Here is a 14183-nt window from a genome sequence, read left to right as displayed (position 1 = left end):
TAATTGGTCTTTGACTCAAACAAGGTTGAAATGAAAATCTGACAAAGAGCAAAGTGGTTTTTTTTTTAATCTCTGACGTATTTGGATTGTGTTTTTTAAAATATGAGTATATCGTACCTTTAATTTACAAATATATTTGTAGATTTTCTGTTTAGCCAATAGCGTGTCTTACTTTAATGACTTGATGGCAGCTGGAGGACTGTAGGAGTAGTGACAGTGGTGGTTCAGTCCTGCTTCTGCTGAAGGGATGTCTTACCAGCTACACAGATGCTGTATAACCACTGGAAATTATAGCAAATTAATAAACACCATTGCTAGTTTTCTTTTGGCTTAATATGCATGGCTGTAAACTCTGAAAGGCTGCTTTTAGGCAGTAAGGCAATTCTTCCAGCTGGCAAGGTAACCTGTGAGAAGGTGTTCTGGCAAACCATTAGGCTTGAGGTCAAGCCGTTTTTGAGAAGCAGCCCTGGAAATGACTACACTGTGGAACAGCACTACACTGATTGGAGAAAGAGTTGTCATTTAGGCTGAGGCTTTTTCAGTGTGTTAATAATTCGAGCGTTGTAGCCTAATCTTAATGCACAGTGCAGACCCTTACAAACAGAGAAGCTGGCTAAAATAATACATCACTTAAGACATGTACAGGGAACAAAAAATACCTGGAGCTTGTGACTGGGACAAAAGTGCATTCCAGGTCAGTAGCCCAGTTACTACAGAAGTGAAGTTGCTTTTACCTCACATATTGGGAATGTATTTTCATAGTTTTTGTATAAACTAAGAGCGTGTAGAAGGATCTCTCTTCTTGCTTTAACTTCTATCACCTTCTTCAAAGCTCTGAAACAGATTTTTTGCTTGAAAACTTAGGAGACCAGACAGGTGATGAAAACATCACACAGATGCTTAAGAGAGCTCATGACTGCAGGAAGACAGCTGAGAATGCAGCAAAAGCCTTGCTAATGAAACTAGATGGGAGCTGCGGGGGAGCCTATGCAGTCACTGGCTGCAGTGTGCAGCCCTGGGAAAGCCTCTCATCCAACAGCCACACAAGGTAAATGCAGCTCCTCTGCTCTCCTAGTGCCCGAGTGTTTGATTTCAGACCAGAAGATGTATTGTATTTGCTGTTCTGCCTCCCTCACATCAGTCCCTCGGTTTCTGTGCTTTGATTTGTAAGTCACCATGCCTCAGTGGTCTGATTGTTTTTAGACTTTGAGCAACTCCAGACAAGAAGGGTTTTGTGTAAATTTTTTGCAAGTGGGTGACTCTGGACTTTGATCTTCCTCATAAAGGTCAAAACCATTACGTTTGTTTTACTTCACTGACTTTGTGGCTGTTTGGTTGGAACTCAAATCATGTACTTCTTACTCTTATCTATTGTATGCAGACAGCACAGACATACAGAGAACCAGAGATCTGAAGTATGCTTCCACTGGCATTTTGGAGTGCTCAAGAATTGTTTTTTTGAATGTTGCAAGTCTACCCATTTTGTTTTAAACCATTTCCTCTCCCTTCTCATTACCCTTTGCCCCTCCTCCAAATTATTCCTTCCCATGCTGTTCTTTTCACACGTGGAGTGGAACAGAGACAGTGGGCCCCTCCTGGAGAGACTGAATATTCCAGTTTCTCCGAAGACCTATAAAATAATGAAACTTAGATGAGCTATTATTGCAGAAGCATTCCGGTTCAAATACATCTGCCAGCAGCTTCATTTTGAGTTTTTGCCTGCCAGTGGTATAATTATACTCTGTGTGCTTCTGTGTGGATACAAATTTGGCAAGCCTCCTGGATAAATATAGATGAACATTTTTCTTTTTAAACGTTATTTTGGTTTCTTAGATTCACTCTAAAACTTCATTTTAATTCAGTTTTTGAGCCAGTTCTTTATTCAAATGCTGTAATTTTTTTGACACTTCAGAAGTTTATTTTAGTACTGTATCATTTCCTCTTCTTTCTGATGCCTCCTCCAAAGGTTCTAATTTCCTACCATATAACTGGCATGGAATAGATTAAAAGTGAGCAAAAAGGTAACCTGAGGGAACAGGGTGCTAATGTGAGGTAAATTTTAATGTTTTATTCAGAGAAGTTTTGTGATGCACTTTCAGTCCAAGAAAGCTGTATCTTTAGGTAGGAATTGTGGTGGCTGCACCTGTGCTGGTAAAACGCTGATCGCCCATTGTAGCAAAAGCATTAACTATCCTTGGAAAGAAGTTACAAAAAGCTGTTTCAAGTGTTTGACTTGCCATGTTTTGTGCCATATCTACACCCATATGTGAACGTGTTGTATGTGGCTACATGTAACATCTCTACCTAAGTTGACCTTGTTTTCTGTTCTATTGTTTGAAAGGACCATTTTTGGTTGGCCATAACTACCTCAGTGGTTTTTTTCCTTTTAACATATCTAGCATGTAGTCAAAACATAATTTTTTTTCTTGAAGAACAATTTAGATAGTTTCTAGTATTGACATAGGAGAATTATGGGCAAGGAGGGGTTGTTCCTGTTCTGGTGTTTGCTCTCCTAGTCTTTCACTGCAAGGGTTTGGAATATGGTCTCTATAGTCCTTGCTTTCTTTAATATAATTTTTGGGGGTTTGAGGAGGAGGATAAGAGAAGGAGATATCTGTATTTGTGTCTTTGCACATTGTTCACCATGAACATTTGGTGGTCAGCTGGCACTGTCTGTATATTTATTTACCTATAACATGTGGACTGAGGAGTTAAAGTTTCAGCAGAGTATATTTAAAGTGGCATAGGATTTCAAATTTCATCACTATAAATTATGTCATGAAATGTAAAAATGTGGTTGTAAATATTTATGTGCACAAGAGAGACATTTTAGCTTGAGTCATTGTCATTGTAGGCTATCTTTTCCTGGCATGGAGCAGAATACTGTACTGAATAAGGTAACTCTTATTATCTGGTTTGATATATGTGGAACATAAGACAGAAAAGCTTCTGTCACTCACCCAAAGGGCACACAAAAGTCAGGAATTTGTCATATGGGCACCCTGATCTGATCGTCACTTATACATTGTTGTCCCTCTCCCCTCCTGCCATGCCAAATGTAATTTTGTCTTAGCCCAAACATACATGTATCAGTGAAAATATTTTTGAAACTTCAGCTTCTCCAAAAGATACAAATCTTCTTTCCTTCTGTTCAGATCTTTGTCAGTAAATACTCTATCTCAAGTTTTAAAAATTGAAGATTTTGTCTTTAAATTTCCTCTCCCTGTCATTCCAGACCCTTCTTATTTCTCTCCAGGCCCCTACTCCTACTTTTTGAAGTTATCCTGCCTGTGACACCAGCTCTCTCAACTCATTCACGTGTGCTCTCTTGTCACTCAGCTCTCTGCTACTCCAGACAGACATCCATTGCCACAAACCTCCAGCACTGTATGGTTTTTGATGCTCGTGGTTTCCATTTCCTTTACATTTTTATTACAGTGCAATCTAAGCAGAGATAGCAAAGCAGACTGTGGATTTCTAACTGTTCCTGGAGGCTTAACAATTTTATTTGTCTTAAAGAACTCTACCTAAGTTTTTCACCCAGAGGGTAGTTGGGCACTGGAACAGGCTCCCCAGGACAGTGGTCACAGCACCAAGCCTGACGGAGTTCAAGAAGCGTTTGGACAATGCTCTCAGGCACACAATGTGATTCTTCGGGCTGTCGTGTGCAGGGCTTAGTGTTGGACTTTGATGAGCCTTGTGGGTCTCTTCCAACTCAGGATATTCTATGATTCTTCGAAGTTCTATAAAACTGGGGAGTAGAACAAGTCAACGTCATCAGTGAGTGCTGTGTGAACCACCATTTGGGGACCACTGCACTGAAATTAAAATATTTTTACAATATGTGATTCGAACATACTTTGAGTCTGCAAAACTGATTTTTTGCCATAGCTGTTTTAGTGTTACAGGCTTTTAGTTGCAGATATGTATTGTTACCTTTTCCCTTTGAAACCAATGGAAGAGGTAGTGGGATGTTGAAAACTATCTTTTGCTGAGAATTGTGACAAATGAGTAATTCTTCCTGTTGTTGCAAATCCTGTAGACTGTGGATTTACAATGAAATTGTTGACCCATCTTGAGCTTTGAAATTTCAAACGAGATTCTGAATGTCAAATCACTGAATACATTACTGAGAATAAACACGTGGTGAGGCATTAGTGGCAAGTGGCTAAAGACTGCGAAAGGGAGCAACTGAAATGAAAATAAATGCAGTGAAAGAGCATCTAAATTCATTTGACTGGCAACAGCACTGCAATAATGTTGCCAATTCAGTTTTTGAAAATAGAAATCAGTTTGCAGTGTAGTTGGAAGTTGTAATTGTTTTAAATGGACAGAAGCTAACTATAGAACGTATATTGCCAAAAAGGTTTGACTGATTACACCTTTAGAAGGAACCAAAAGAGAAGAAGTCCAGTTGTAACACTGAAAAAGGTGTATTTTATTCTCTGCTACACTAGCAAGCCCAAGCTTACAACTGGATTCATGGAGGGAGAGATCTGGTCTCTTATACACAAAGGCAGATCTCTTCAGTATTATGCAGTGTCACAGAATATCTGCACTCAGTCAACTGTAGGAATATATATCTCATCAGAATTATCTCAGATATCAGATAAGACACTGACAGACAAGATTATCTTGGCTGAAGCGTGCAAATAAGTTCTTTAGAAATATCCAAAGAGATATCTCAGTGTTATCTGTGCAACACTTTATTGCTGCACTGAAGCAGTCTCAGAAGGAAGCAGGGTAGTTTACCAAAGGTAATTCTAGCCAAATAGACTGTTGTTTGCCATTTGCCTGGTTGAAGTATTTGTTGGTTTCTCAGGAAGTTAATATCTTTTGGCATTGTGCTGTTCCAGATCTCAAGCAACGTATATACTGTGTACCAAGTGCTTTCTTTAAAGGGCTAGATTGTGTACAGACATTCAAGCAAGTTCGTTATCTTAAGTGTTTTCTTACTTCTGTCAGCTTTCGTATTATCCACTCAATTGCTGAATTGCTTATTTATTTATTGACTTGATTTTTAACAGACAAAATGATGCTTATATAGGGATTTGTAGACAAATTTTTGTAGTGTACAGAAATTACTCACAGACAAGCACTGTTGAAAGCCTCCTTTGTATCCATCCACTGCATTTTATACACACACATGCATGCCAGCAAATAAGACTGCACGTTATGCTATACCAGCCCACATATTTTCCATAAATTGTATATGAAAATTAATTTGACATCATCCAGGCATGACATCATTGTAAAAGACTCGAGGGATGAAGCAAGTGTGAAGAATATTTCTCTTTGCTTTTTCTGAATACAATAGCAGTGAGAGTGAGCAGATTGATGTTGTATTCCCTCTAGCTGTGATGAAATTGTGATCCTTTTTCTGTCCTTACCTACACACTGGAGAAATGAGAAACTGCACATCTTTTGCAACAGTTTCCTGTGATTTTTGGATGGATGCATTATCCTATAAATGTTTTTCTTTGTCCTGATTGCTGTCAGAAGGGAGGGTGATATCTGAAATTCAGGATATGCACACCAGCTATCATCCCTTACACAGAGCAGCAATGGACTAGCATTGTGGCTGTGGAGAGCTGTGTGGTGGGGCTTTAGGGGGAACAAACCCTGGAAGAGCTGCCATGGGAGCTCAGAAACACTGCAGTGTTGTTTCTGTCCCTCATCGTGAAGCCTCCTTTTTACAACAGCCCACAGTGGGCTTTGTGCCCAGCTGCTCCCAGTCTTCTGGATGGGGGCTTGCTGCTAAATGCTGTAGGGGAGAGGGAGGGTTCTAACCCCTTTGTGTGCTAGCTGAGACAGGTTCCTCAGTAAGCTCCCCTCAACTTCTTAAAAAAAAGAAACAAAAATTAAAAGAGCAGCTTGCTAGCAATTCACCAGAGGAGCCAACTTGGCTGCAGGCAGTCAGCCAGGACTGAAGTAAAAGCAGCCTGAATATCCCTGGCAACAGCCCAGACTGCCTTCCTTAGTTTGGACCGCACTTCCCTAAAATATGTGTGCATAGCTGTGGGTCTTTAAGGGCCAAAATCTGTGACTATGCAGTGAGTATGAAGTCAAGCTCAACATAACAATAGACTTCCAGCATTTTTCTGCTCAGGTTTCAGCAAGAGAGCTAGGTTCTCTTTCCTTTGCAACCAAAAACTGAGGTGAGGTCTTTGTGCTCCAATATTTGAAGCCTGTGTAGACTTTGAAAGCTGTCCTTACTCCAACAACAGCTGTTTTACATTTAATCCAGAAAAGCTGTGCAATTACTGTCTTTGGATGCTGAGGAAACTTGCAACATGACTTCAGTACAGAATTACCTATTTTTCCCATTGTCTATCCTCATAATTTTTCTATCAGTATCTACTTCAGTGAGATATCTTTAGGCTCAGTAAAGCAAGTAGGTACTGAGTGCTTTTATCTTCACTGCAAGTGGAAATGGATGAAAACAAAAGCAAAGACCAATTTACAGTTGTGGCAACTGTGGTAGACACCTCTTATCCCTCAGAAAAGGAAGGAATAATGTGAAATTGACAGAGAACTGTAGTCAAGAGCTGTAATGCGATATTTCATGAGGGGGAAAGATTTTGAGAAATCTTTTTAGACCTACCAATTCTCCATCTTCTCCAAGGCTGTGCTTGGAATTTGTGGGAAGATTGGCAATTATTTGAAGCACTTTAAAAACAGTGTAGCTTTAGCTGAAGTAGAACTAGAAGAGTTGATAGGCTTCCCCTTTTTAACATTCACAGTATTTTAGGACAACATTCTGGATCTCACAGCGTGTGGTGGGTGGGACTTTTTTTCTTAGTACAAAAATGTTGAACAGCAGTGCAATTTGATACAGAAAGTGATTTATTCCCCTGCTGATAACTGAGATCATCTAGCATTCCAGACAGGCACAGTTAATGGATGACTTATCCCTCACCCAGCAGCTGATTACAGGACCTCAGGAGACAGCAGGCAGCTTTGAGTGAAACAACACGGCATTTTATTTTCCTTTTAGTGTTATTGCAGCTATATTCAACCCTGGAATGCTACAGCTGTATCAGTCTCGGCCCCCTGCAGAACTGGCATGCACGTAGGTGGGTGGGCAGCACTGAGCCACCACTGCTCTAATTCTTAGCACCATTATCCTCTTTTTCTGCAATCTGTGTAAACATCTGTGGGGCAGAGTAATGGGCAGACATTTTTTTTGGTGCCTGTAGATAGGAGAAGATTCACCAAGTCATTTATTATGACTTTTTCTTAAAATTCCTGCTAACCTCTGGGTTGACTTTAAAATCCTCCAGCCCTGAAGGAATGCCAGTATACTGAGGAGTACACCTTAAAATGAGCTGAAAGATGCTATCTCCTGGCATCTGCCAGTGGAGTTTTGCTCAGGTTGATTCCTGAAAGTATCCATTAAAATATCTGAGGTGATAACTGGCCATCAGCAGAGATAAATTGGGTCTAGGCTGATTCTTTTTTCTTAGCAGATGCTTCTTCCCAAAAAAGATGAAGACTCATTATCAGAGCAGCAGAAAGAAGCTTGGTTATTGCTAAGAAATCTTAAGAAGCTTTTTGCTCTTTTTTTTCTTAATTTAAAAAGAGGATTTTTCCAGAAGACACCATTTCAGAAAAAGCAATTCGGTTACACATCACTAAATATCTGGCTTTGCTGAGAAGTTGTCGCATGATTCGATTTTCTCATACAGCTTAGAGAATTAATTTCTTTTCTGAATTTGTCACACCCCTCTGCATCTTCCGAACATTGCAATGTCCAGTCCATGCTACATGTGTCCTTTCTGTGAACTTTTAAGTAAGACTCAGTTGTGTTGGTAAAGTATCAGGAGAGTGTTTGATGTAAAAATTGAGATTTTGTTCCAAATGTTGTTTTTTCTAATACCATTCTTTCTCTTTCCAGTACCACCAGCTCAACTGCAAGCAGCTGTGATACAGAATTTACAAAGGAGGATGAGCAGCGGCTGAAGGATTACATCCAGCAGTTGAAAAATGACAGGGCAGCAGTGAAACTGACAATGCTGGAGCTGGAAAGCATCCACATTGATCCCCTTAGTTATGACGTTAAGCCACGCGGAGACAGCCAGAGGCTAGACCTGGAAAATGCAGTCCTGATGCAGGAACTTATGGCAATGAAGGTATTTTATTTATAACCAGGAGGTTAAAAATTGCTGACAATGCCCCTGTGCTCCAGAACATGCTCAGTCATGTGTGGGAGGCTTGGGTAGAGATCACTGGGTAATAGAGGGTAACTTTGTTGAAACACATAATCTGGACTGCAAATCCGGTAGTCACAAAGTGACAGAAGGCAGTGCATTAACATTGAAGAGCTATGTGTGTTTTGAATTAGGCAGGAACTTCATCTGTGGATCTAAACTTGAAATGCTCTCCTTGACAAACCAGATGTTCTGTTTGAGAGATATGGCAGCTGAGTTGCTCAAGGGTGACCAAAAACATGATACAGCACTTCCCAAGAGACAGTTCATTACTTCACTTGCAAGCTTGCAAATGTGCATCATGAATATTTGTGACCTGAAGCAGAACAAATTCACCTCCTTTTAATATAGCTGTGGGAGGAAGAATGGTCTGTCAGAAGGTGTCACCCCTAATACTCTCTGTCAGTCATGTAAGTCCTGATATGTTCTAGGCACTGTGTTGTAATCTGTAGCACAGTTCAGAGTCTGAGCAAAGAGTAGGATGTGTAATGACTTCAGTTACAGGGTTTTGGAGAAAATCCTGGTTTATATGTCCAATTCTAAAGATGTGATATAGAAAACCTCACTTTTGTTGACCAGGTATAAAGCTTATATCATTTTAAGTCTATCTTCTGTATTGACTTTGAGAGGTGGACTAAAACATAGGAACATAACAAAGGCAATTCTGTATGTATGCATTCAGAACTTGTCTGGTTTGGCTAAGTTTAAATAAGTTTAATTTCTGCATTTTAGCAAGTAGTATTTTAGTCAACTAATGGCAGATGTGTCAGCTGATGGTATCAAGTGGGACAGCAAATCCTAATAGTTTCATAAACTTCTAAAACTTTAGATTTTTATTCAGATGTGCTCCTTCTGGCTAACTGATAGCTTAGTAACGATAATTATATTCTTAGTGGTGCTGCCTTTCAATGATAACAAATATAAGTTTGCAATAATGCATTCATTATTTGCAGTTCAGAAGAAAGATTGCTTGCTCCCTGTCAGAAGATTTAAAGTTATGTTACTTGTTTGAACATGTGGCTACAGCAATATTTTCCCCATAACTAAAGCATGCAAGATGTACTGGAAGACATTTGTAGATAATTAGATGTGTATTTCAGATATCATGCTTCATTCTCCTCTTTTGTGTCCAGATCTTCCCTGAAATCTTTTGTACACCGTTCTTACCTCTACATTTAAATTGATTGGTGAAGGCAAACTGCAGAGCTACCTCTTGTGATTAGTACCCTCGCATTCCCTGACTGGCAGAAACACCAGCAGTTGCATATCATAATTTCTGGTACAGTTTGGAGCACTGGGTAATCCTTTTGTTCACTCAGCAATCATCTAACTTGGTTTTGACATATGGCATCTGTTCATAACCTTTGGTTGGACCTATTACACTGGGTTTTCACTGCAGGAATTGCCCCTGGAAGAAGAAATCTGTCTTCTTCTTTGAGTTGTGTGGATTTCAAACAGAAGAGATACATGTTAAACCTAGGTGGCTGAAGTCACCTTCAGTCCTTTCCAGTACAGAGAAACTGACAGTACTGTTATTCATTGTAAGTTCTTGTAATTGTACTTTGCTGGAATTCACAATGCGGGAAAACCTTAGGTTTCTGAAAGAGACATGGTGAAAACTCAAGTTTGTCAAAGCTTGGAACACATTTGTTGGTTCGTGATCTTCTGCTCAGAAATTGAAAACTCCTGCCTTTCTTCTATGCATATCATCATATCATGGCTAGGCTTCGCGAATGAAGATTTGAGAAAGGCTCTATCCACATTTGTTACAGGCACGCTGGTGGCTAATGAGGCCAATACGAGATAAACAAGTCTGATTGCAAAAGGCACAGCAGAAAGACTCCTTAGGTGGTATATTCTGCAAGGCACAATTCTTTCTGCGTTGTTTTTTCTCCTCGAGAGTGATCCTGCGTGCGTTCTCAAAAGAAGCAGCAGCGTTATAGATGGTGTGTCTCCAGACCTCCCGATTGGAGGCCAGAGTAGACCAGTTATGGTGATCAATATGGCCAAGGCTGAGATGTTGTTTCAGGGAGTCCTTGTATCTCCTCTTTGGGGCTCCTCTCATGCAGCAGCCGATAGCAAGTTCACCGTAAAGCAAGATCTTAGGGAGGCGGTGGTCCTTCATCCTGGAGATGTGTCCTGCCCAACGCAGCTGTGTTCTCAGCAGCTCTTCTATGCATGAAGCATTACAAAAGGCGCAGCTACACTCTGCATGTTTTGGTTGCCAGAGAATGTGTTACTTTTTAGCATCCATGATTGTTGCTCAGGTCTACATTATACCTTGCTCATATGTTTAGCAAAATATAACATAGTTGAACCTAAAGTCAGGACTCATGGATGTATTGGCTTTCTGAGTATGTTTTTTGTGTCTTGTTATTTGAAACGTACCTCATACAGAATAGCATATGCATCTGCCTGCTTCTGAGACAAATGGAGGATTTAAATTTCCTTACGGTGTTTCATTTAAGTTGAAGCAGATGGACTCATCTGTGCTGCAGAAGACTTCATTGTGTATCAGCTTTTTATTTTTTCCCTCCCTTGCACATTCTTAGCAAGGATGATACAGCTGACTGAGCTACTCAGTAATTTCCTGCACTGCTGCATCTTAAGATCTGTGCTGTCTTCCCAAAACTTGTGTCTGTATTGGAATCTCTCCTGCATCTTTTGGCACCTTCCTTTTATAACTCCCAGTAAAAACTGATCTCTACATCAATCTGAAAATGCCTTTACACCAGTAGTTCTTCATTATTGATTAAAAAGATGTTTTGAGGGTGGTTTCTCTGTTGCCATGTTTATTATTTTTTTATTGGTCCAGAGTGTAAGACGCAGTGGTCTGCAAGTACTTCTGTAAAATCCAGTTCTTTGCTTCAAGCAATAATTAATCATGTTTCCAAATATATTCTTGGCTGTGGTTTGTCATCATTCAGCGGTCTTGCTTTGAGGTCAGTTGTTGTCATGCCCCAGTTAGCAAGGAGATTGCTTCTGATGGCTGTAAATAATTCTTGGTTTACAGCATTTCTGCATTTCAAAGGACTTAATCTAGATAAGAAGTCTCAGCTTTCTACACTGGTAATTTTTCCTCCTTTGTGTACAGGTGGTGATAATGTTGCTCATAATGACTGAAGAGACTTCAGTCAGTTTGTGGAAAATGTTAAGGATCCCGTTGTTCACCTTTGTTACAGCAGTTCATGCCCTTATAGATTTATATAGTAAAATACAGTTAACTAGAGCATGACATTTATCTGCTCTGATGTTTGTTTTACCTCTGATGGCTGGCAGATGCCACTTGGGTACTGTGATCCTCCTAGAGTCCTGACTTTTCATGATTTTTAGAACTTCTTGCCACATTTGAGTTCTTTGCTGTTTTGTTCTTCTGACATGACCACATCCGATACAAATGCTGATTTTGAAAGTTCCATGGTGTTTCTGATTATATTGAATCAAAAGTTTTTAATTTTCTTTCAAGTTTTTGCCCAAATTCAGAATTACAATATAGAATCATAGAATCATAGAATCAGCTGGGTTGGAAGGGACCTCAGAGATCAAGTCCAACCCTTGATCCACTACCACTGCGGTTACTAGACCATGGCACTAAGTGCCACATCCAGTCTGTTTTTAAAAAATCTCCAGGGACGGAGAATCCACTACTTCCCTGGGCAGCCCATTCCAATGTCTGACTACCCTCTCTGTAAAGAAATTCTTTCTAATGACTGCAAGTACAAAATATTCCTCAATATTCGATTAATTAGTCCTGAAATAACTACTATAATTGAAGCTTGTGAATTCGCATGTATTACTAAAGTGTTCTGCAATCATCTGGAAGAGTGACCACTTGCTACGTGCTCCTTCAGGGTTTCATTTTGTAAATGCCACTCGTGCTTTAGACATACATTCAGATGTGTTAAACTGCAAGATGTTTCACAACAACGTGTAATTAGAAGAAAAGGGGTATAGTAAATATACAAAGGTGGTGTTTTAATTTAAATTAAATTTAGATGCTGTCTTTAGAAAATGTATTTTCATGGGGAAAATCTAACTAAACCTGAATTCCTTGAAGTTTCCCTTATAACACGTAGCTGTTGCCACCCTGCCTCACAGATTGTATGTGTCCATACTGCTATCCTCAACTATAGTTTTAATTTTTAGCTTCAACCTTTCCTTCCTGTTCCTTCCCTGAAAGCCTCTGTAAGATACTGGTTGAGAGCTTTTCCACTTTTCCCCTGCTTTTTCCCCTGCTTTGTCTTTGCTTCTTTACTTCCAAGTCACATTGTTTTGACATGAGAAAACTAAACATATGGGAAGTGCACGATATGTCTTCTTGGACAGGATGCAAACTGGTGAATTCATATATGATTATTTAAACTTACTGTCTTCATAAACAAAGGAGTTAACCGTTGATCCTTAAGTTTATTTTGAGCTTGAATATGTTAAAATTAAAATAACTTAAAATATAATTAAAATAAGTTAAAAATTTTAGGTGACGAGAAAAATCAGTTCCACAAATTCATTGTTGTAGTGGTTAAATTCACTTTTTTATTTTAGGAAATAGATGTCCCTCATTTTTAGGCCGAATTTGCCTAGCTTCAACTTCCAGCCAGGGAAGATCTGTCATAACCATCATACTACATAGATAGCCCTCTATCAAGAGTATCTTTTTTTCATATAGGTGTCAAAATACTCTATTCAAATTACTTCTCAGCCTTCACTAAGCAGGCTAAGTAGATTAATGGCTTTAGAAATAGAGGCTTAAGAAGCTAAATACATACACTTGAATATATCAGACCATCCAGTTCAACTCCTATAACTAAATATCCCTATCATTATTTATCAGTATTATTTATGTATTTACTGTTGACAAAGGAAATTAATGGTAAGTTTGCCTAACAACTAAATTTGTGTAAACCACATTGAATGAAACTGGTTGTGCTTCTAGCCTTCAGTTCACAAACAAGCAGATGATTTTAAGGTATGGATTTCATTTTTGCATTGTTGGTGATTCTGAATAAGCTGATGATTACCTATGGTGGTTGTAACTGTGATACACCTGCATACTCTGGTTACACTTAATCCAGACAGCAAATTTTTGGTGGCAGTCATAGATTCTCTTCTACATGAAGAGTTAGTCGAAATTTGTGTTTAAAAAAAATTAAAAACAGTGACTTGTTCCTAGGCTGGCCACAGAACAAGAAACTTCTGTTTTTGAGAGGTGTTTACATAGTGAACAAGTTTAGAACTGAATGGTAATACAGAAAATGTCTGCATTTAACTCAGTAGTCATCAGTGAGGAAACCTAGCACAAGACAAGCTCAGCAGCGAGAACATGATTCTAGGTTGGAGTCTTTTTTTGGTTTTGGCAGTCTTCTGTTTGTTTGTTGGTGTTGTTTAGCACATAATGTAAATGACATTTTAGTTCTATCTCTTTAAAGGTTTTGTGGATACTGGGTTTTTCTGGGTTCAGAAAATAACTAGGCATTTTGTAGAAGAAACTTTTCTGAAGTGCTTTTAAACACAAAGATCTTTCTGGTTCGGGATATCCATCAGCTGCCTTACATGGGAGGCTGGGAGCATGTGCTGAAAGAAGGGTCATTGCACTCATGCCCTGCTCTTAAACTTCTGCCCAGCCACTGTCAGACAGATGTTAAAACAGAGATCTGTCCCCAAATATCAGTTGTTGTGTTACAGTAGGCGACAGCCCTGTCATAAACATCAGAGTGGCAGAAGAATTGCACACAAGAATGAGCTCTCAGAATTCAGCTTCTCTCTGTGGATCATATTTATGGAAGAATATCATTGAGTGCAATTTTGTCAAACTTAAGTTGTGTATATTTGGGTATTCTGGTTTCCTAGAGAAGGGAAATTAAAAATGGACATCTGATGGTGCCATACCACGTTGCTCTTATTGACATAACTCATTCTACCACAGAGGCTGGTATTACAGAGTGGGAATATGTTACCTGTGTGTGTTGTCCTAGT

General features: G+C 39.3%; 1 protein-coding gene across 6 annotated transcripts in view; it reads left to right on the top strand.

The window, feature by feature from the left end:
- The window catches only part of MCC (MCC regulator of WNT signaling pathway), a 189944-nt gene that overhangs the window by 157705 nt on the left and 18056 nt on the right, over nucleotides 1-14183 (top strand). For all 6 annotated transcript variants that reach the window (XM_051782580.1, XM_051782577.1, XM_051782579.1 and 3 more), the window contains 2 exons: nucleotides 865-1048; nucleotides 7898-8132. In XM_051782580.1, coding sequence (XP_051638540.1) covers nucleotides 865-1048; nucleotides 7898-8132 — 419 coding nt within the window. The remainder of the gene's footprint in view (nucleotides 1-864; nucleotides 1049-7897; nucleotides 8133-14183) is intronic.

The sequence above is a fragment of the Manacus candei genome, unplaced genomic scaffold, assembly GCF_025592945.1.
Source record: "Manacus candei isolate 608988 ecotype Guabito, Panama unplaced genomic scaffold, ASM2559294v1 h1tg000016l, whole genome shotgun sequence".
Taxonomy (NCBI): domain Eukaryota; kingdom Metazoa; phylum Chordata; class Aves; order Passeriformes; family Pipridae; genus Manacus; species Manacus candei.
This window is presented reverse-complemented; position numbering and strand designations above follow the sequence as displayed.